This window comes from Vipera berus (assembly GCF_964194415.1).
Source record: "Vipera berus genome assembly, chromosome: 3".
In the NCBI taxonomy this organism is placed as follows: Eukaryota; Metazoa; Chordata; class Lepidosauria; order Squamata; family Viperidae; genus Vipera; species Vipera berus.
The window spans coordinates 61,634,204-61,658,204 of record NC_138204.1 but is presented as its reverse complement, the minus strand read 5'-3'; the positions used below and the strand labels follow the sequence as shown (position 1 = coordinate 61,658,204).

The window sequence follows — 24,001 nt, the reverse complement described above, 5'->3', positions numbered from 1 at the left end:
GCCTGCTTCTTTCCGCTGTGGAAAGAAGCAGGCAGGCAGGGCGCAGAGGAACGGAGACCCGGCGACGTTTGGGGAGGTTTGGGGAGGTGCGCGCGCACCTCCCCAAACCTCCCCAAACTTCGGCAGGTCTCCGGACGGCGGTGGCTTGGGAGAGGTGCGCGCGATCCCGGAAGCACCAAAGCCTCGGCCGCGCACAAGTCCTCGGTAAGTTTTTTTGTTGACTGGAGTATAAGCCGAAGTGGAATTTTTCAGCCCAAAAAGTGGGCTGAAAAATTCGGCTTATACTCAAGTATATACGGTATGTGCGAAACATGTTTTTAAAGACCTTTGCAGCTTGTTCTCATATATACCCTGTCACAAAGGAATAACTAAAATTATGAAATTTAGAATCTACCAAGCTTCCCTCCCATGGACAGAAGACAATCCATGGGAAACGTGAATCCGTAATCAATAGCTTTAGCAGCAATAATAAATCTAATTATGCTATGCATATTTAAGTTAGCCAAACCCTGGAGCAGTGGTAGCAATCTTCTGTCACAATGGCAAGCCCTTTAAGATTATATAATTGTTAATCATATAAGTGAAGAAATGAGGAAAACTGTGGTTAAAGAAATTGATCCAATAATAATCATTGATAATTGATGAATCAACCACAATAAGCAAAAAAACTACCCTCATAGTATTTGTTCGATGCTGTATCAAAGGTATGGGAATGAATTCACTAGTAAATTTGTTTTTGGACTTGGTAGAACTTGAAAAAGTAACAGCAGAAGGGATATTTGATTCCTTACTCCAATGTCTTTACTCTTATGGGATGACAGAAGATTATTTGAAAAAATATTTGATTTCTCTGGCATGCAATGGTGCCGCTGAGATGATGGGATGTAAAAGTGGAGTGAAAAAATTGCTGTCAGAACGTTTTCCGTCTATTATAGTTTGGCATTGTGCTAATCACAGACTAGAATTATCAGTAAGTGATGCTGCCAAGGAAACTTCAGGAATAGATTCCAATCATTTATTGATAAACTGTATGTCATATACCATATTCCATCATATACCAAGGAAGGAATAGAGGAAGGAAGGAACAGAGGATGGAAGGGAGGGAGGTGGGAGGGACCATGTCCCAGCAGCCGCCCCGGTCCCACCCTCCTCTGCCAGAGACCCTCAGATCTGCCCCAGTCCTACCCAGGAACCCCTGAAGCAAGTGATGTTGAGCTGGCCACGCCCACCCAGTAGGCCATGCCCATCCTAGCCACACCCACCCAGTAGACCACGCCCATCCTAGCCACACCCACCCGGCCCCCCGAGGGCAACCATAATGCTGATGTGGCCCTCAATGAAATTGAGTTTGACACCCCTGGTCTAAATGGTTTTCACAGCAAGCTCTCATGATAGCAGCAAATGGGAAATGAAAATGAGTACAACAAACAGGATATATAATGAGAGAACACAGACTTCTGACATCAAGCAATAGCTCCATCAAGAACATTAACCAATAGAAAAATATAATGAGTGAAATGAGAGGAGTTTGTTGCTCTGAGTTTTTTGAATCAGAGAAATCACAGGAATCTTGCAAAGAATACAACAAATTGTGGAAGATTTCTGATAATTAAAAAAAATACTATGCTTCCAAGGTTGAAAGAAGTAGATGGGAAAGACAATGGATCAGATGAATATATATAATCAAAGACATTATCAGAATATCCTTGGAGGTGATAAAAGTTTGTTACACAAACAGAACAGAACAGCAAATATTTGTTTGTACATTCAGGAGGAGTTGAGCTTGATGTATCTATATGGGTAGTCTCTATTTATGAATCTTGAACTCTATTCCTTTCTAATAATAAATAGTTAAGGTGTACATCTATGCTGTTTAAATAAAAAGAAACATGAAGAAAGTGAAAAGTTTTAATTCAGGCAACTCAACATTACAGTATTATTTATTTTTAGACGATCAAATTTTATAGCTGCAACTAATAATAAAGAGAAAGGAAATTGAACTGAAGCTGCATTACATGAATAAAGAATTGTGTTTTTTTTAATTGAAAGACAAGATTAGTTGGTGCCTAAGTGTGATATTTTATATGAGAGCGTGACTGGCTGAAAATCACCCAGTTGCTTCATGCCTTGGACTGCACTAGAACTTTCGGTCTCCCAGTTTCTAGTAATCTGGTGCCTTAACCACTATATCAAATTGACTCCTGTATGTTGTTGTTGTTGTTAGCTGCGAAGTCGTGTCCGACCCATCGTGACCCTATGGATAACGTTCCTCCAGGCCTTCCTGTCCTCTACCATCTTCTGGAGTCCATTTAAGCTCACGCCTACTGCTTCAGTGACTCCATCCAGCCACCTCATTCTCTGTCGTCCCCTTCTTCTATTGCCCTCAATCTTTCCCAGCATTAGGCTCTTCTCCAGTGAGTCCTTCTTTCTCATTAGGTGGCCAAAGTATTTGAGTTTTAGCTTCAGGATCTTCTAAAGAGCAGTCAGGGTTGATCTCCTCTAGGACTGATCGGTTTGATCGCCTTGCAGTCCAAGGGACTTGCAGGAGTCTTCTCCAGCACCAGAGTTCAAAGGCCTCAATTCTTTGGCGCTCAGCCTTTTTTATGGTCCAGCTTTCACTGCCATACATTGCAACTGGGAAGACCATAGCCTTGGGCTAGCCTGTAATTAAACAGAATTCTCCAGCTGAAATGGAAGGAGGCTAAGTTTGTGATTGGAGGAAAGTGCTTTAAAGGGTGATACCTGTGATATCTTCAGAAGAAACAATTGCTGTCCCATTCTGATTATTGGCCAACTAAGCAGTGAGACCTCTCTACACCTGCTTCTAAACAAATGCAAAGAAACCAGGTAAAGTGAATTAGCTCTATTTGACAGAATTTAAAGATGGGTTAGACAAATTCATTTACGAGAGAGATAGAGAATGTTAATAAAAATCTACAGTTTAGACTCTTGCATAGTTTTCCAAAGAGTTAGTGTTCAACTATATTGAAATGTCTTTGAATAAAGCTTCTGTGAAGACATCTTATGATAAGAAAAGAATTAACCTGTTTATGATGGGTTTCACTTGGGTTTTGAGTTTTAGATAATGAAACAAAGAACAAAACAGTAGTGAGGACCATCTTGCAGATAATCTATCTTAAATGAAACTGTTAATTTACACAAAATAATACTGTCTTTGTATTTTTTTTGTATTCACCCTGAATTAATTATAGCTAGAATTAAATTGAAAAAAGTCAGCAAAAATCTCTAAGGGCATCAATACTGAAGGAAGAGAAGCTAAGTGATGAAAGGAGGGGGAAAAGGGAATATATTATCAGGAGAAAAGGTTAAAAGAATGCTCAAAGTTTAAAGGCTTAAGTCAGAAAAATGTAATAAAGAATTTCAGCAATAAAGTATTTTAAGGTCAACCAAGTTCAGCTACATTCAGGGAGTAATCCATATACTTAAATTTGAATCTGAGGTGAACAACAGTATAGTTACTAGAATGAAACACAATGGAATAATAACAGTATTTTTTGGATTGTGGTATGTGCATTCTATTCAAATATTCTGAGTAATGAGAACTCCAGAATTAAGATACAGAGAGATGGTTCCCTTGCAGGAATTGAAGTAGACAGGATAAGACAAGATTCATTTCAGCTTTTGTTGTGAATATAAATTATGTATGGGGTAAAGATAAGAAGGAAGCAAAGAAACCTGTAACTAGGAAGAACAGATTATTTCTTAAGAGCAACTTAGAGAACTATCTACAATAGCAATACTTCCAGATACCATATCTTTTCAGCATAGGAGCAAATGTATTTCTAGCTTTATCGAGATTCAGCAGGAAATATTAAGTCCTGTTTTCGTGTGTGTGTGTGTGTGTGTGTGTGTGTGTGTGTGTGTGTGCGTGTAGAGGGAGGGAGGGAGGGAGGGAGGGAGGGAGGGAGAGAGAGAGAGAGAGAGAGAGAGAGAGAGAGACTTCAAATCAGTCTTGATTCCTGATGATAGGCTGGACAGTTGTACAGTAGTTCTCTTAGGAAGATTTCGGATGTTTACCATTGCCTGCTTCCTAGCACTGAGAGTGAATGGCCCAAGATCACCCAACTGGCTTTGGGCCTAAGGCAGGACTAGAAATCATGACTTCCTGGTTTCTAGCCTAATACTCTGACCACTACACTAAGCTGGCTCCTACTATTTTAATAAATTGGATAGCACGATTCCTTGATACCTAAGGTGCTAACTCAGAACACTTCAGATTTTAAATGCAAACAAAAGAGATGGATGGAGGGCAGGGACTTATTGGATATTCAGTTTTGCACTTTTCTATGGATCCCCTTGAGAATGCATGTGTTCTGAGCATTCTGAAAGAGGCAGCCTGACCTCAGCAATGAATCAGATTTTGTTATTATAAGGAAGAGGAGATTTATTTACAGGAAATACATTATGTACATAGGCAAAGCCTAGCGCCTTACCATATCCTACCAGTAGGATAGTCCAAGAGCATGTATTCCATGTGTTAACTTTATCAAAAAGGCAGAAAAAAGTTACCTCAGATTAATAATCTGTTAGCCAAAGAGCTGGAACATTTCTAAAGAGGATAGACAAACAAAGGTCTTAGAGTAACTCCATAATTCTCCATCTACAGCCCACTGCTTCCTTTTTTCAATGGGTCACAAAGTTCTGAAAACTCAAGTGGCTGCTGGATCCACATCTCTAACAGAATCAATCGCCTCAGTTGTCATTATGATTATTTTCAGGTCAACTTAAGCAAAGAAGACTGTGGTAACTTGAAAGTGTTTTTTAAAAGTTAGGGAATGAAAGCAGTGGCAATGGGGAAAGAACCTCAGATTTATTGTGAAAGCTATTAGATGTTATATTGGTCTATTCTTGGAGAAAATCTGTGTCAATCAATCAAACTTGGTTTATAATGTGCGTAGTGCTGATAGGTCAACAAGTTAAATTTATAGGGACAAGATAATCACAGAATTTTCATGACAGAAAAAGCCTATCTATTAATTATGATTTTTTGTTATTTTTGTTGTAAGGAGGAACTGAGTCCTAGTGCTGTGCAGGATTTGTGATTCAAAGGCAAAAAAAAAAAAGATTTGTGATTCACATAGTGCAAATGTTGCACTTATCTGAAACTGCTGAAAGCAGCTGCATCTTTTCTCAGGATTGTGTCACTGCCCTCCACAGCTTCCATACGATCCTGGAAAAGGATATATTTGATTTTAGGAATTGCAGGCAGGTGCTGTAGAGCACGTTTTTGTCTTTGAATCTGAAGTGATGCATAGTCCCTCTACTTTGTCAGAGATGTTCACGTAGCATCTGGGAAAAAGTGTTCATTCACTAGGTAACATTTGATTACACAAAAACTGAAACTTTCAGTTCACATAGATGAGACTGAATGAACCGAACTTGGCAAAAGGAGAACTTTTTAGTTTAGTCCTCATGCAGGAATGCTTCCCATTCTCAAGGACTTCCAATTGTTACTAAAAGAATAGAGACAGCATAATAATGAGAATTAGATTAGAAGAGGATCAATAGGCCTGACAATAAATGAAAGTAACACAGACATTATTGAATAGATGAGGAAAGATAAATTAAGGTGGATGGTGTATTCTGTAATGCTAGTGCTACATAAATGTAGGACCAAAAGAATTGAGAAATAACAGTAACTATTAGGAGGCCCAACAGAGAAAAATAAATGGCAAATAAACATTAATATGATACTGTGAAAAGGGAAGAAACAAGCACATAAAGTTTTGAATTTTTTATTTATTTATTTCTGGGTCTACATACCATATTTTGAAACAAAAATTTCTGCAAGGCCTCTAACAATAAATACAAAAACATTTTATTATCATATATTTCTGGCCTGTGGGCTATACAAAGAGCTGGATCTAAGGAACTAAATTTTTTTAAAAAAATAATAATCAGCTTTTATTCTTTATGCAGTTGAGGTATCCTTGGAGAGTAGTCCTATGGCATGTTGGATAAAAAAAGCTGTAAAAATTGTGAGAAATATGGACTTTTAAGAAAAAAATTAACTCTGCTTTGTTTAAAACAATTATTAGTGTGGCAGAACTACAAATTTATTAGGACTCAGTACTTGTAGCAAATCTATTGGATTGTTGTGGCAATGGAATCCCACAATAATTAGTGATAACATGCTGTAGAAGTCAGACTACATTAACTGATTTGAGTTTGTAGTATAAAAATTGATATTTTGCATCAGATTACCTTGACAGGAGTGTTGCCATCATAAATAGGCATATCTGTAGTAAACAGATACAAGAAAATTCAGTAATGTATAGTCTGTACTTTAGCATAATGAACAAAATAAAATAAAATAAATGTGGTAAAAATGGCTGTAACATCATAAATCACCTGCCAGGAATTCTTTCTAATGGACATTACCATTTTTTGGAGAAACTGCAATAAAATTTGCAAATGAAGTAATTTTGGAAAGCAGCAAGTGCTTCTTTCCTTTCATTTTTAATTAACTTCATTTTCATTTGTTCAGCAGAGAAGTTGGTGCACAGACATACCTACACAAAATACGGATAATTAAAAAGATTCAAAAAAAAGAATGCTATTTAAGGCTCTTTAAACACAGAAAGCCACGCATCAATTCCTTTCACTAAGTCATTCCATATTACTCTTTGTTGATTATTAAATGCTTCCTTTGTTTGAAGCAGAAAAATCTAAACAGAGATCTATGTGTGTACCTTCATCATCAATTTAATTACTAACACTCTAAGAACACAAATTAGGGAGCATTCAAAAGTCAATGCTAGACACATATGGCTTTCATAATGGTGAGCCATGTAACTTGTAATTAATTTTATTGCAAATGTCAGAAGAGTAGCGTTGTACGTTTAAACTGACCTGCTAAAATTAGTTATCTTTCAGCAACTCTTTTTATCATTTGTTTTTCAGCAACAGCGGCAACTTGACCTCTTGACTATAACCAACCCTGGTGAGTACGGAACAAGGCTCAGTTTTTTTCTTTCTTATGTTTTCTTAAAGAGATGGTTGTCTGAAAGTGTCTCTTTATCCCTTCTCTGACATGCAAAATGAAAAACACTGTTCCCCAGAAAATCTTTAACATAATAACAACTGACAGCTATATTGTGCTTGGTAAAGCCCCGGGCACTTATCCTTTCACAGAACTGCCTCTTCAGACCTTTACTCTGTGAATTTGAGTGTTGATATTTCTATAAACCTCCCGGGGTTATCTTAGTGGTATGTCTGCAGGGTAGATATACTATAATTCACAAGGTATGGTCAATTATCACAGAAACATTCTGTTTAACTTTCTGTAGCAGTAACATTAGATATTTACTAAAAATCAGAGGCAGCCTATATTACTGTTCCACGTTGTGGCAAGAGAGAATTGATAGTATGATTTAGAAGATGCTTTAACTTTACCTCTATTTTTTAAAAGAGGCTTCCAAAATCCTATAATGTGACATGTGGCTTTTGATACATTCTGCTTATTTAATATACTGGAATTTAATCATGTTACTAACTGTTCTGACGTAACTATTTCTTGGTTTTCTGGCAAGTGCTTAGAGAAGCAGTACAATTCTTGTGGAGTCAAGGCAGGATGAATGTGATGGATTGTATCTACAAAGGGGGTGGTGGTGTGTTGGACTATAGAGAAGTGGAGGAAGCACATTCCAAGGAGGTGGAATAGACAAGAGACAACACAGCCTGGCGCTGAAATGGAGAATGAGAAATAGATTTAGAACATTCTTAGAGCTTCCCAGTGTATAACTGTTAGGGTTATAGTGGTATAGGTTTAGTCTGGCAAGATTCTGTTTATATGGTGTGGGCAAATGAAGAACTGAATTTTGACTGGATTACGTTATGTCATTTTTGGGCTGGGTCTGACATTGACTCTTGTCACCAAGCAATTACTGTAAATGCAGTGGTTTAAGTTATTTGTCCTTGTAGCAAAGAAACTGGATTTAAATATTGATAGTGAGGTCAACATCGACAGCCCTCAATTGGATACTAAGACTAAGATCCAGAGATCTCTTTTGGGTGAGAGCAAACAAATATACCAGATCATAACTATTTCTGAATTACTTTTCAGTTTCAAGATGAATCATATATCTGATGGGTTCTTGAATTCTCTAGATAGAGAGTGTTCTTTAAAGGTATAATAATTGCACACATTGTGTGTCAGTGTTGGAATTGAAATCTTACGTCAAATACCTAATGCAGATATTTCAAGAAAGAAAAGTTACAGCTGGTCACATGTGAATGTGAATGGTGTAATCATGAACCACTAGTCATACAGCATCAGAATTCTGGGAGCTGTCATCCTTTGGGGCACAATAGATTTTCTATCACTAATCCATATGAACTAGTATAAAATGTTTGATAAAGTAGGAACTATTTATGTATGCATATTTCTCAGACTATTCAATATGTAAGTTTTGTTCCTTTGTCTACGTTATTTCTGCAGCTCAAATTCTATTGTCTGTTCTATGATTTTAGAAGAGATGAACAAAATAATGCTTAAATGTTTATGAGAATTCAAACTATTGATGCTGTAGTCCACACAAAGAAACAGAATAAGAGGAATTACTTTCTCTCTTCTATACAGATATTCATTCTACAGTCAAAATCTGAGAAAATAGGAAGATAGTTTATTATAAATCATCATTCTTAAGATTTAAAAATGAATTGTTTAAATCCACTGTTGAGGACATGGTTCAGTGCCAACCGTGGAAACAAGAGTTCTGTTTATGTACTCTTGTATGTCCCGGAATTACAGGAAAGAGCAGGATGCAAGCCTCCAATTCTTAGGAAAGATACATAAAGTCAGGATGTTCACTACTCTATCACATGGGAGAAGCTTGACTTTATTTCATTTATTTTAACTGATTTTTATATATGTGATCACAAAGAGAGAGCCAATAGTATAAAAGGACAACAGAACAGCTGTTTTGTGTGCTGGGAGTTTATTGTGTGCTGGGTGGCAGCTCAGAACAAAATGACGATGTTCTAAAAACTGTTTTCAGATAGAGAACATTTTCCTCCATTGAATAAAAACTGGTTATATAAAGAATAAGCAGCATTATTTAAAGTGTTCTGGCACTGTTGGGCTATTTTGGGTGGCTTGCAATCGGGCTTTGTATCTATATGTGCAGGAATTTTTTTACCCCAGGCAAGTATAGGAAACGAAGGATATTCCTCCTGCTATTAACTTGGATTGGATGAGATGCCGCTGGATGGTGTTGGTAGGAGAAGGCAGCAATTAACTAAACACACGACTCAAGGACCCAACAATCCTTTTGGATTCTGTGCTTCTCTAGGGAAGAGAAAGCAAAGACTCTTTCCCCACTACTGAGCTATAGTGCTCTCAACTCATGCTTAAGTCTGCAGAAAACAATAGCAAGATGTTGCTAACCCCTATCCTGCCTCTATTCATTCTTTCCAGTCAGTCAATCACTTCCAGGATAATGCGTGATAAAAAAATAACAAATTTTATATATCTTGAAACTCCTCTTGGGTGTGGGAAAATACTATATTAATGGTGATAACAGCTAGGAATGATTTAAAACTGTGATGAGATTAGGAATGTTGTGGAGACATGGCAGAAAAAAGATGTTGCCAGGTCATGTCTAGGCCACAGTGAAGTGCAGGTGGAAAAAGGCCAAGAGGGTGCTGCAACCAACTAACCAACTGTGACTGATGTATTACTGTTGTAGAAGCTCTGCTGATTGACTCCTGGCTGCCTACTTCAGGGAATTGTACTACACACACACACCCCCATTTGAATAGTCTTTTAATGTATTTTAGTTTCATTTTGTCTCCTGTGGTTTGACTCCACATTGAACTCTAAACTGCCTGTGCTACATCCATCTATCAGGCAAGACCACACCCTGTATTTTTCTGGAACATGCACATGTCCTTACTCTCTGCCTTTATTTCTACTTTTAAAAAGTAATGTTTATGAATAAACCACTTCTAAATTGAGGCAGTGTGTTTGCTCAGTCCCCAAACACAATGCTGTTTGTAGGAAGCTCTGGTGTGTCCTTTTATTGTGAAGAGGAGATGAAAGGATCTTTGGGAATCCTACCAGTTTGTGTATCTGCTTGATCATCTTATCTCTGCCTCAATTTCTGTGGCCCCTTCACATTCAGGTTCTCTACTTCCATCAAATATCATAATGACTTCTTTCGTGACAACTGCAGAATCACTTACTCTTATTGAGGTTCTGGCACGGTTTCATCTGCTGCTGAAATACCTCAGTTGATTTCTGGGATTCTTGTTACTATTTAATTATCAAAGTATTATGTAATTTAGCTGCATATGTGGTGGGATTAAGGACTCTACCCTTTGCAGCTCAGCTTATAACCAATAAATATATCTTGGTCACTTCTACAATTTAGTTTGCTAATTTATTTATTGGAACATAAGCTTACTTCAGCTCTAAGCACTGTAAAGTGCTTAACATTGGCTTTAGTTCCATTTCATAATGGAAATCATATTGCTTGTCTACCTATAATGGGCAATCTGTTTTTACAAACTACTTTTCTCTACACTGTCTAAGGCCTTTGAAAAAATGAGAGGGCAGCAATTTTGTAGGAGATAAAAGAAAATATTCCATGGCTTAAGGGCCATTTTATATTCATGTCTGAGGTCACCAACACAAAAGAAAGTCTAATTCTTTTCTGGGAAGAATTGCATCAGATATTCTTTTGTCTTGAAAATATCAACTTTAGCATGAGAGATAATTACACCCACTTCTCACTTACAATTGAAATGGTTTTAGAATGCAGCAGAAGGAACTGGTTTTGGACTCACTAAAGAAACAATTCTATTTTATCCAGAAGCTATTGTTTTTGACTAGAGTCTTCACGATGGACAAAATACCGTGTTTACTGCACAGAGTATAGAATAACTGTCCCTTGTCTCTTATGGTTTGTTTGCTTCCCAACATCACTGAATTTAACATAGGTTCTTAGTTAGAAGCACCAGAAATTATTTATTTTCTTGGGCTTCTTCAACAGGATCTTTGCCGAAATCTTAATTGTGAGGGCTGATTGCAGGATTGGAGCTTTATTCAGTTTATGATTATTTTTCTAGATAATCTTATTCAACTCTATGAAAGAGTCCACGGATAGTATATCTGTAACATTTTGAACATCTACTGTATTGCTTTTTTAAAAAATGAACATAAAGTTATGAGATTATAGGGTCTTCACTTAATGACTAGCCCCTTAATGACTGTTCAAAGTAACAAGGGATTTCAAAAAAGCTACTTATGACCTGTCCTCAAAGTCATGATTGTTTTTCACACACACACACACACACACACACACACACACACACACACACACACTTGTGATTGCATTTTTGGAATCTTGGCAACCATCTTACATTTATCACCAGTTACAGTATCCCACAACCACTTGATTGCAATTTGCAGAAAACTGTAAAATGTTCTTTGGATATACTGGATTCACTTAATGATGACATGATTTGCTTAATGACCATGGTAACTCACCTTACAACTGTGTGAAAACAGTTGTAAAATCAAGTCAGGTCATGTGATGACCCACTTAATGACTGCAATGACTTATAACCAAAATTCCAGACTCAGTTGTGGTTGTAAGTCAACTTATTTTATTAATTCGTAGCTCACTCTTGTCTGATTTTAAGTTCTGATTCTGACGTGTTAAATTGTGTAAAATTACAGAAGTAGTTCTTCTGCATTGCTCAGTTAATTTTCATTGGTTAGAAAATAATAAATTAACCCTCTTTGAGTAAAATGAGATGGTACCATTCTACTGTATTGACTGAAGGTTGCCTTGCCACTATAATATCATTGCTTTGGAAACTGCCATATAAAATTAGATAACAAGAACAGCTTTAAATGTGGTTTGAAGAAAAAAAAGTAACTTTCATTCTCTGAAAAGCTATTCCCATTACTGTCTTGATTGTTCTGTCTGCTTCTTACTAATTGAAGCATGAAAATAATGTGAACTCAAAGTCATGGAGCTATAATATACCTATTAGTAAAAATGATACAGGGTAATAAAATGTGACAGAAAGTTGTTCTCTACTGAAACTCATGCTCTAACTCTTCTTCATAATCCATGCTAATTAATACTACATTGATTCTGATCAAAATATATGTCAAGGGATCCTGAGTGGGTTTTCATACTATCTTAAGTAATTACTGTTCATGTTTGTTGCTGAAAGCTGTTGTATTTAAAAATGGACCCCTAAATATCTTCTTAATAAAGGCTGGCTCCAATGAAGGGGGCGGGAAGGAGAATGCTCTGAGTAAGACAGCAAATAAATTAGTAGGGTGTTGTGTTAATCTGTTTGCAGGGTGCAAAAATCACTTCTGGAGATAATATTCTTTACTCAACTGTCAGGATAAGAAATTAGTTAACCAGTGGATTGTTAACATTGATCTTGTATATATTTACTCAGAAGCAAGTCCCACCAAGTAAAAGAAGACTTATGTTTCAATCTTAAATAAATGCCCATAGGATGACTGCTTTAGTATTAATGAATCAGTGTTCACTGGCTGGGTTTATGGAATACACTTAATGCAGTCAGCCATCAACCCATCATAATTCCTTACTGTTGCTTCTAGGAATCACACTATCCTGGTCAAATAGCATTATTTCAAGGAATACAAAGTGCTGTCTGCTACCCCGTGAAGGCTTGCACCAAGATCCCTGACTTACATCAAATTTATGTTATTTAAATCATAGCATTACCTGGTGCTTCATTCCCACTTTCTGTATTGCTAAATACACAGGAATAAGGTCTATTTAATTTTATTTTTAACTCTGTTGCAAGTGCCAGTTTTAAAAGAAGTGCTCAGTGAGTTTTGCCATGCTGAGAAGTTAACCAAAGGCTTGTTTGTGATCACTAGCCCCATTAGCTGCTACTCTGCTTTCACGAAAAAAAATTTAACAAAGTCCAATCCCCCACCCCCATTTTTAAAAATAGCTATGACCTGACTACTCTGTTCAGGTCAATTATTACTACCTTTTTGTAATTGTTTCATATGATAAGTCCAAATGTCTCTTGACAAATAATACTCTCTTCATAATATTTGGTGAATGATTCTATTCTAAATGTTTATTCTGTTGTAACATTTCTTCTCATTGGTGCTAGAACGTCTAGATTGAAGATATATGATTGATTGATTTTGTGCCCTCAAGTCAGTTTTGAGTCTTAGATAGATAGATATTCTCCATGGTTTATCTGTACCTAATTTAGGGTTTCAGCTCTTCCAGTGATGCATTTATTACCACTTTAACAGTTCATTTATCATCTTCTCTTTTTTTCCACCCTTCCCAGCATTAGAAACTTTTCTAATAGGTCTTTAACTTTGCATAAAGTGTTGAAAATAGCATAATTGAATTTGGTCTGCACTTTGAATGAGAACTCAAGCTTTATTCATTTGATGATTTGTTTCTTTTCTTGGATGTCCTTGGTATTCTTAGGGATCTTTTTGAACACCAAAGTTTAAAAGCATCAGTGTTCTTCCTATCATATTTTTTCTAAGTCCAACTTTTGTTTTCATAAAGTGTCACAGGAAATACAGTCGCTTGCACTATTCTGATCTTTGAAGGTACTTATAGAGATAAAATGGCATCTGAATATCCAAGAATTTTCCAAGGGCTTTATTGATGTTTTTTTCTCCAGTTTTAAAACCATGTTAATCTCCTTTCTATCCAGCATCCATTTATATATATTCAGCATTTAGATTAAATAAATAAGAGGAGATTGTACAGCTTTGTCCTAGTCAGTTGCCATTCTGTTTCACTGTCCATATGGTGGTTTCCTAAGTATATGTAGGTTTCTCATGTGGACAGTAATACATACTGGGATTTCCATTTTTTAATGAGTTCTAAAAATATGCCTTCTAGCAGTGTCCATAGGTGATCATCAAAATAGGCCAGATGGTGGATCATGATCCCAACCAGAAATATTTACAAAAACCTTAAAGCCTTAGCTTTAGATACTGTTTTCCTTAAAATTAAGCAAACTTACAAGATACGGAATGCTTTTTTGAGTGTGTGTGGCGGGTGTTCCCTCTCCTTTCAATCTGGGTCCTCTTTTTATCGACCTCAGAAGGATGAAATGCTGAATCAACTGTGAGTGTTGTCAGGATCAAACTGCCTGTTTAATTAGAGAAAAGACAATATATTGCGTTTATTGCTGATTAGAAACCTCTTATAGACTTTTTCTTGAAAACAGAAAAAAATCAACTTATCTATAGTTCTGACAATTAGGTAGAATATGATAAAGAAATGGAAAAATCATAACATAATTTTAGAGAAAGATGTAAATTTAAAATTGTAATTATAACTGCTGTAAAAAGATTGGAAGACTTTATCTGATTTACTGCTATTTTCTATTTTTGTTCTACTTTTTTTCTTTTTGTACATTAGTTTTCTCTTTTTTTCTTTTTTCTTTTCTTTTCCTTTTAGTTCCAGATCTATTGTATGATCCAGTTCTAGCATGTTGGCTAGTATTTATAGGTCTTAGTTTAGATAGATATTGGGGTAGGGGGATTGTAAAGTTACTTATAATATGGTAATACTTGATTTTGAAGAGTTTTGTTTTTCATTTTCCTTATTCAGAAAATCTGAAGCATACGTGCATGTGTGCATATTCACCTGATAGAAAGTGGGTTATGGTAAAAATAAATAACACTCATAGAAAAGATATTTGAAAAGATAAATCTAATATTTAAAATGACAACAACTTAAAGCTTTTGGCAATACCATATTATTATTCTGGGTCACTGTTATATTTCTATGCACCTTGCATCCCTTTAATTGGATCTTTGCCTATGAAGGTCCAGCATAGTTGCATTGAAAGCTGACATTTCCAACAAACTGACCTTTTCAGGCCCAGTGATACCTCTATAATGATTATCCTCTTGCCATTGTTTGGACACAATACCACATACTTCACAGCACATAAAGAATATGGTCTTTGAAAACTATTCAAAATTTCCAATCTCAAGTTCACAAAATGAGAAAATTGGGTACAAACATTCATCAGAAGTGTTATTGTAGAAGTATCGATTTGAATGCCCTTTCATTTCTCTGAGAAAGTGTTGTAGTGTAGAGTCCTAAATTAACTTTTGTTCTGTTATGTTTTTTTCTTCCAGTGACTATAAAAAGGTCAAATTCATTCATAAGCCTGAATAGATTTGCTAGATATAAGCAATAAGATAACAATCAACCTTCAAATAACCTTTAAAGAGACAGTATCATCCTCTATGAACAATAATTGGTCAACTCATTAAGCAAGAGATAATTTCTTTCAAACTAATGTATGGAAACACAATAAAAGGACATAATCTAAAACAAAGAAATGCAGTTTAATATAAGACATGCTTAAATTCTGCATATATTAGGAACAACTAAGATGTCACATTATGTCTCCTCTCCTTTAGATAATGCAAAATAAATCCTTTATACTGTAAAGTCATAGAGATTTTACATTTAAATGCAGGCTATCTGTCCTAAATACAATCTCTTGGTGCGTATGTTGCTCAGCAGCATTAAATGAAGCCTGTGGAAAAGAGCTAAAAATATTACAAATATAATACTCTATAATTTGGTTCAGAAAGTGAAAAAAAAAATCTGGACACAACTTTATTATACCTAACACAAGGTTTTGGTGAAACTTAGAAGCTGACGTCTGAATACCTTGTATCAAGAACTTCCTTGTTTGCTGCATACCCTCTCTGGCTTCCAGCTGATTGGGTTGCTGTTAGGGATGACACATTTGTAAGATTTTTTGAAATAGGTTGATCACATGATCCTCTGCCAATGATGGATGAGGAAAGACCTGATCTATGCTGAGCAAAATCAGGGTACCTCTGATTTCAGGGGGCTCTTTTTCACCACATACAACACTGTGGATCCTATCTACTGCCTCAGACAGGAACTATATCTTTCCAAGGCATTGTCTTAACCCTAATCTCATGTGCAGATAAATAAACAGTGTTTTCATACCCTAGCTTTGTTTTTGTTTCTGTTTTTAACTGCCTAAATATTTTATCTGAAATAGAGCTTATTGCAAGAGAGCTTGCTGTGGAAATAGATGGCCAAAATATCAGTTCAAAAACAGTATAAAAATAACAGACTATATTCATTGTCATTCCAGGCCTGCACTTTTTTTTACAAACAATTTACTGGCATCAAAATATTACCTTTACATAAAAGATAAAATTAATTTTCCAATCTAGAAGATGAGAGACTCCAGGCACTCTGTCTGAGATGTTTCAGGAAGTGCAGGATAAGAGCTTCAGGCTATTTGTCCAGATAGTGTTGCTGTATTACTTGATCCTTCGAAAATAGCTTTGATAATTAAATTATCAAGGGAGAGACAAAAATAACAGCAAACAGAAAGCTATTTCATACTGATGTCCTTGAAATCAAGAAATTGTGCTAGAAGTTTTATTTTCTGAAGTAAAATGCTTACTGTAAAGCTAAATTACTGAATTCATCATTTCCCAAAATACTGTTTCTAAGCTCATCTATTGGATACAAATAATGAGGCAAGCCCAAGGATTGCCAAATATTTTCATCCAATAGATAATTGGATAATAGATAGTATAACAAATGTGTTGTTATAAATGTTTGCCTGGATCTTTCCAGAGTCTAATAACATAATCAAATAGCTCTGAATGTTCTGCTGTTCCTAAAACAACAGCATTCATTTCATATGGTTCCCTTATGTTCTCTATAAAAAAAACTATGGTTCTCAAAGGGGCACCATTACTTCTTTCAAAGAACACCTCTCTCTTTCTGTTTCATAGAAACCTGAGTCAGTGATAACATTAGCCATGATAGTTGCTAAAGAGTGAAGTTGCAGCATTGAAAAGAAAAACAAAGGTTTACAGTAATAAATATGAATCATCTCACCATAGTGCTTGGGTTAAAATCAAATGATGCATTTCTGCTTGATATTTCTTATTCATCTTTGCTGACTTGTCCCTTTGGAATCCTAAAATTGGTTCCACTGATTCTTCTTCCAAAGTGAATATGGACTGGTTTTAACTACAAAATATACTAGAGAGAAAAGCTTGGATGAAAGGCTTATGCCATTCAGATAAATAAGCATGGATAAATTAACCAGTTGCTTTGTTTTCTCTTTGAGATCTCTGTTTTAACATCCAGAACAGTCTGAATTTCACTTATCCCTCTACAAGAGAAGAAACTGTTATTTAATTCTGTATTGTTCTAGACATAAACTGTTTGAGTGCCTGTAGGTTTACTTGATGAGAAAAGGGACATCCTGAGGAAATACACAGCAAATTCAAGACAAAAGTCTTATTAGTCCTGGCAGCTACTTTTGTAGCACAATTGATTTGAAAGCCCCTGGAAGGGCAGCATTTACTTCAAGCAGCTACCTTGACAAAGAGAGCTCATTTCTTAAGAATTAATGTTTGGGGGGTTTCTTTTGTTGGTGAAAGCAATTTGCTTTCAAATTCAAAACAATTAAATTAAGCTACTCAGTACCACTACATTAACTGAAGTATAAAACTTCAACGACTGTATTCAATCCCATTGATGTTATTGGCCAATCAAACAGAAATAATTGTGACCAGTTCCTTGAATGAGGAGCCTAGTACACTTTATATACTTATTCACATTTGCATGTTGTTTATGTACATAAGATATCTAAAATTAACAGGAAAGTCAAAATGGCCAAAGCTGTCTAAGATTCCTTTGAGTTAGACAGAATCAGAATAGTTAAATTTTAGATAGAATTGTTACCAATTCAAGAAAGGTACCATCAAGGCCAAAAGGTTGCCAGTGTACTAAATGGCACAATATCATGAAATGTGTTAGAAAAAGGGAACATTTAGAACATGGAAAATGCTGCCTAAATGACTAGAAGAAGGAACACAAATATGAGCTTGAGAAAAGATATTGCTAATCCTCTCCAAGGAAAACTAACAAGGTCAATCTATGGCTTTCTGGTTTTTCTTAAAGTAAGCTGACTACAGGAGGTAGATAATAAGATAAAATTTTATAAAACAATACATGGTGTACTCACAATGAAGAGGGTAAAATTTTGTTGTCTATACAGTCAGAAGTTATGTGATGAAGTTAAATGACAATAGCAGTCAGAAGGAAACGTTTTCTCATCTTAAACATATGTGAACGAGGGAATTATCTCTATAACATGATAATGTTTTTGCTATTGCTGCTGTCACTATTTTCCTCTTTCTCCTTCTCCATTTGTTTTCAACCTTGAGCCCAGACAGCACTTTGGGAAATGAATAATAATAAAAGATGAGCAGTTAAAATCTGATTTAGTTGAAATAAATTTTAATGCATTTCGACTGCCAAGGCATTGTTAAAGAGGAAAGACTTGGCAGAAAAGAAGTAATAAAAGAAAAAGGCCTTTGTGCTTCCCAAATGCAGAAAGTAAATTAGGATACCCTTGGTGTTAGGAATGGCAAAATCTGAAAGATAATAGGAGTGCCATTGCAATCAAAACCCAACTCTCTCTCTCTCTCTCTCTCTCTCTCTCTCTCTCTCTCTCTCTCTCTCTGTGTGTGTGTGTGTGTGTGTGTGTGTGTGTGTGTGTGTGTGTGTAAAGTTGATGCATGCGTAAAGGGGGAAGAGCTCAGATCCCAATGTCTTCAAAGAGAATAAAGGAGGAGGAGAATGACCAGAGAAAAAGGGTATTTTATGCTGAGCTATGAAAGATAAAAGGGACGCGGTGGCTCAGTGGGTTAGGACGCTGAGCTTGTCGATCAGAAGGTCAGCAGTTTGGTGGGTCGAATCCTGAGTGCCGTGTAACAGAGTGAGCGCCTGTTACTCGTCCCAGCTTCTGCCAACCTAGCAGTTCAAAAGCACGTAAAAATGCAAGGAGGGACCACTACGGTGGGAAGGTAACAGCGTTCTGTGAGCCTGTGGCATCTAGTCATGCCGGCCACATGACCACGGAGACGTCCTTGGACAAGCGCTGGCTCTTTGGCTTTGAAACGGAGATGAGCACCGGCCCCTAGAGTTGGAAACGACTAGCACGCGTGTGCGGGGGACTCTTTACCTTTACCTTAAATAGCTGCTAAGTGGAGCTAATAGTGGATTTACTAATGGTGCAGTGATTGCTACAATTTGTAAGGACTTGGAGTTCCTGACTTCTTAGGTCTTTTCTAACTCCATGATGATGAGAAATGGTGAGCTCTGAAAGTTGCTGACCGGCCATACGTACCAACTTTATAGATTTTACAAAATTGAGTAGACTAGTTTATACCTGAGAAAGCAGAAGTAAAATTCCAAGCCATTTTGATAGGCTGGAGGAGTGGGCATTCAAGTAACAGACTGAAATTTAAGACAAAAAATAAGTATAGGTTGGGGGCGGGGGGGGGGTAATGAATTTGATAATAGTACATTTAAAAAAAGATTGGAATTGTAGTTTGATTGCAACACTGAATAGGGATTAGCAGTGTGATATGATTGCAAAGGTGACAAATTTTTGTATTCCAAAGTGTGGAGAACACCAGCTAATGAATTTAAGTTTCAGAAAGAAACAAATATTAGAAAAACTTTACAAATAATAAAAGCATTTCAAGAATGGAATCAATTACCCAGAAAGCTTCATTGGATGTGCTCAGCCAGAGACTAGGCCACGGGTCCGCAATCCGTGGCTCCGGAGCCGCATGCGGCTCTTTCAGCCGTCTCCTGCAGCTCCCAGTCCTCTGCTATGTGCAGTCTGAAAAAAAAAGTTAAACCGATCAATTCAAATTTCTCACAAAAAAAAAATCTTGCGAATTGATTGGCTGAACTTCTTTGGTTTGTGGGACTGCCCACAAACCTCTTCTTCATACTGCACGTGGTGGCAGCAGAAGAAGAGACAGAGGACTGCTGGAAAAAAGGTGTGTAGGTCGGTCAGATGGGGTGTGGGGGGGACACAGAGGCTGACTGAACGCGCGCGCGAGGCAGAGGTGCTGCTCGGGGCCGGAGGGGAGGCGGAGCAGATTTCTCCCACTTGCCAGGCAAGTGGAGCCTGAACAAATGCGCACGTGAGTCAGAGGTGCTGCTTGGGGCCGGAGGGGAGGCCGGGCAGGTTTCCTCTGCTTGACAGGCAAGTGGAGCCTGAACAAATGCGCGCGCGAGGCAGAGGTGCTGCTCAGGGCCGGAGGGAAGGCCGGGCAGATTTCTCCCACTTGCCAGGCAAGTGGAGCCTAAACAAACGCGCACGCGAGGCAGAGGTGCTGCTCGGGGCCGGAGGGGAGGCCGGGCAGATTTCCTCTGCTTGCCAGGCAAGCGGAGCCAGAACAAACGAGATTCAGCGTTTCTCAGCCTGCGCCCTCCTTACAGTCTCCCTCTCTCGAGTCTTTGTCCCAAATGCCGAAAGCGCTGATCTTGCCCTTCTTGCAGTCTCCCTCTTTGTTTCAGCTTGCTCTCTGCATTTGGGACGAAGCATCAAGACTCAAGAGAGGGAGACTGTAAGGAGGGTGCGACTGAGAACAGTCGCTCCCTTCGTTTCTGAGGGGACAGACCAACCAGGCGGAGAAGCCGAAAGAGGCTCCACAGCAGCCGTCCCTTGCCCCCACTGCTGTTCTCCTTATTCCTTGCTGCTTTTCCACTGCCCCAGAAGGTGGTCCGGCAAAGTGCGGTGCGGCAGCGAATTCCTCAGGCTGCTCAATCCTACGGTGGGGGGGCATCCCAGGGTGGAGGAATCGCTACGAGGCAGGAAAGCAGCTGCACCTTTAACACGGAGTAGCACACGCGTCTCGGCTCTCCCCATTGCTGCAAGTTTCACGTGGGAAGTTTGGGGAAGCGGCAGCAAAAGGGCCACCTCCCTCTCCCCCCACCCGGCTTCAGTTGGGAGTTTTGCGCTCTCAAAGTTGGTGAGGACTTTTCAGGCTAGCTAATAGAAGAGAAGCCGGGCCCTTCCTCTTCGGGAGCCATGAGCAGGTGTGGGAAGCGGTGCAAGCATGGCCTCATGAAATTTGCCCGCACCCTCTTCAAACTCGTCATGGGCACGCTTAGCAAAGGTAAAGGCAAGGAGTAAAGGCGACACGGGAACGGCAGGTGGCAGTGGCAGAGGGAGGGAGGGAAAGGAGCGAGAAGACCAGCTGACACCATTTGCCAATCATTGGGTTTAGGGAGCGGAAGGGTTCCCAGTTCCCTTCGAAGAGGGCGTTTGCTGCGCTTGTGGCATTTTGTGGGCCGAGAAAGGTGTGCTAACTGTTTGTTGGGTCACTTCTGGGCGATCGTCCAAATGAGGGGTTGTCGATGTGGGGTTTTGCAGCAAAGCCTGGTAGGAAAAGGCTTCATCGGGACATGCTTTCCTGCTTGGGGGGCTTCCGAAGCTACAAATCGCCCTTTCCAGTTTGCAGCAGTAGTGGCAGCAGCTGGAAGGCAGTGTGAAAACCAGTGCCGAACCTCTTGTTTCCCTGGGGGGGAAGAGTTGGAGCCTGTTGTTTTGTGCATGCGCGCGCATGCGCGTCCTTCTTTGCAGTTCCAAGTTTTTTCTTTTGTGAGGGAACCGGTTCTGAGTGGCTCTTTCACTGTTTCAGGTTGCCAGCCCCTGGACTAGGCAGTAATCTGTATGAATTGGTTTAATTAATAAAGAGCCTTGGTGGAGCAGTGGGCTAATGCCTCCTTAAGTAACACCAGCTGCCTGCAATTAGTGCAGGTTCGAGTCCCACCAGGCTCAAGGTTGACTCAGCCTTCCATCCTTCCGAGGTAGGTAAAATGAGGACCCAGATTGTTGGGGGCAATAAGCTGACTTTGTAATAATGCCGCTTGGGGGGGCGAAAGCCCTAATAAGCAGGCATATACATAGAATGAAGGCTATTGCTAAGCACATTTGATTTGTGCTTAGATTGTAAGCCGCCCTGAGTCTTTGGAGAAGGGCGGGATATAAATGGGATTAAAATAAATAAATAAATAAATAAAATTTGAATTCTTGCACTGAACAGTGGATTAGATTTGATGGCCCTTTTCAATTCTATGGTTTTAGCAGAAAAGCAGAAAGAAGAGAGCTGTTCTCAAAAGAAAGCATACCATCTGTTGGCAGCAAGAATGATGGCAATCAAGTTATGGCCTTTAAAGTAGTCATGTTGTCTATATATTAACTCCAGTACAAAGGAAATATGCCTCAAAATACCAAGTTGTTGGGGAATAAAAGATGTGTGCTCCAGCTTGAGGAATATCCTGCTTGAGGGCTTTTAAAATCATAAGCTGAACATAACATTCATTTTCAGTTTTTATACTCGTAAGTCTAGAAACCTCTGTGCTTGAAGCAGCCATTGATTTCAATACCATTATACGATTCTGTTGCTGGAGAACCTTCTTCCATTCCTCAGCTTATCCCACTTTTTTTAGCAAATAATGTAGCAATATTGTGTACTCATCCTTGGGGAGAGGAGAGTGTAACCACAACAGGCCTCCCGCTTCCTTTCCCTTTATCTTTTTTTTCCTTTTTTCTTTTTGCTGGAAGAACGAAAGAACCAATTGTGTCAGTTGTGTTTTTTACTTGTTTTCTTTGATGTCATCATGTACTGTCCTGCTTGAAATTGGAAAGTGAAAAAGTAAGTAAAAAGCCTATATTGTCAAAGGAAGAAAATAAGTGAACTTGAAAATATTCACAGAGGGCCACAATGCAGTCTAGAAAAAAAAGACAGTTTTTTCGTGTGCTATCATTACAGTTTAAAAATTTCATTTTTTTTCCTATTTGGAAAAGCAGTTTTTTTTTACTGATCATTTCCATAAGTTGACAAAATTGCTGAAAATAAATGGCAATCAGTACAAACAACAATTTTTTTTAACTTTTCAGCACTTTTTTATTTGTAAAAAGTAAGACAGGTAAAAATGGAACTGCTTGACACTAGCCTTTTGGGAGAGGAGGCCTGTGAAAAGAACTCAAAAATTTTTATTTCTTCTTGAGATGGTACTTCTTCAGAATTTGCTATGCACATTTATTTTTAGTAATACTACTGGTCCCCAATGCTGCATAAAGTTAATAATCTCACAGCCAATTCCACTTTACTAAAAGATTGGAAAGAAACATTGCCTTTGATACAATCAAAGTTATTTTAAAGTGATATAGGAAATTTGTCTCATCTAAAGACTTATAGATGGGGAAGAAATGGAGGTAGTGACAGATTTTATTTTCCTGGGCTCCAAGATCACTGCAGATGGGGACTGTAGCCAAGAAATTAAAAGACGCTTGCTCCTGGGGAGGAAAGCCATGGCAAATCTAGACAGCACACTAAAAAGCAGAGACATCACCCTGTCAACAAAAGTGCGTATAGTCAAGGCTATGGTCTTCCCAGTTGCAATGTATGGCAGTGAAAGCTGGACCATAAGAAAGGCTGAGCGCCAAAGAATTGAGGCCTTTGAACTATGGTGCTGGAGAAGACTCCTGCGAGTCCCTTGGACTGCAAGGCGATCAAACCGGTCAGTCCTAGAGGAGATCAACCCTGACTGCTCTTTAGAAGGCCAGATCCTGAAGCTAAAACTCAAATACTTTGGCCACCTAATGAGAAGGAAGGACTCCCTGGAGAAGAGCCTAATGCTGGGGAAGATCGAGGGCAATAGAAGAAGGGGACGACAGAGAATGAGGTGGCTGGACGGAGTCACTGAAGCAGTAGGCGTGAGCTTAAATGGACTCCAGAAGATGGTAGAGGACAGGAAGGCCTGGAGGAATGTTGTCCATAGGGTCGCGATGGGTCGGACACGACTTCGCAGCTAACAACAAAAGACTTAAATACTTACATTTTGTAACTGTATCTGGAAAAATATCATGAGTAAATATGAACAGAGCTCCTTCTCTCTTTTTCTAGCTTTTTTTATTATTATTAAGAAAACAATTGGGAAGGAGGCATGTTACCAAGCAGAGTAGAGCAGAGCAAAGCAAAGCACAAGCCTTGACCATAAACTATATTTCAGCAATGCCTCTTGAATTTATTACATGCCTAGAAGCTCTGTTGAAAATACAAGCTATGCTTGAGGCTGGCATTTTGCTTTCTTAGCAA

General features: G+C 38.2%; 1 protein-coding gene across 2 annotated transcripts in view; it reads left to right on the top strand.

The window, feature by feature from the left end:
• The window catches only part of BEND5 (BEN domain containing 5), a gene marked incomplete at its 5' end in the record, with an annotated part of 887,332 nt that overhangs the window by 415,382 nt on the left and 447,949 nt on the right, over positions 1 to 24,001 (top strand). For both annotated transcript variants that reach the window (XM_081323189.1, XM_081323188.1), the window contains one exon: positions 6,925 to 6,964. In XM_081323189.1, the coding sequence (XP_081179315.1) occupies positions 6,925 to 6,964 (40 nt within the window). The remainder of the gene's footprint in view (positions 1 to 6,924; positions 6,965 to 24,001) is intronic.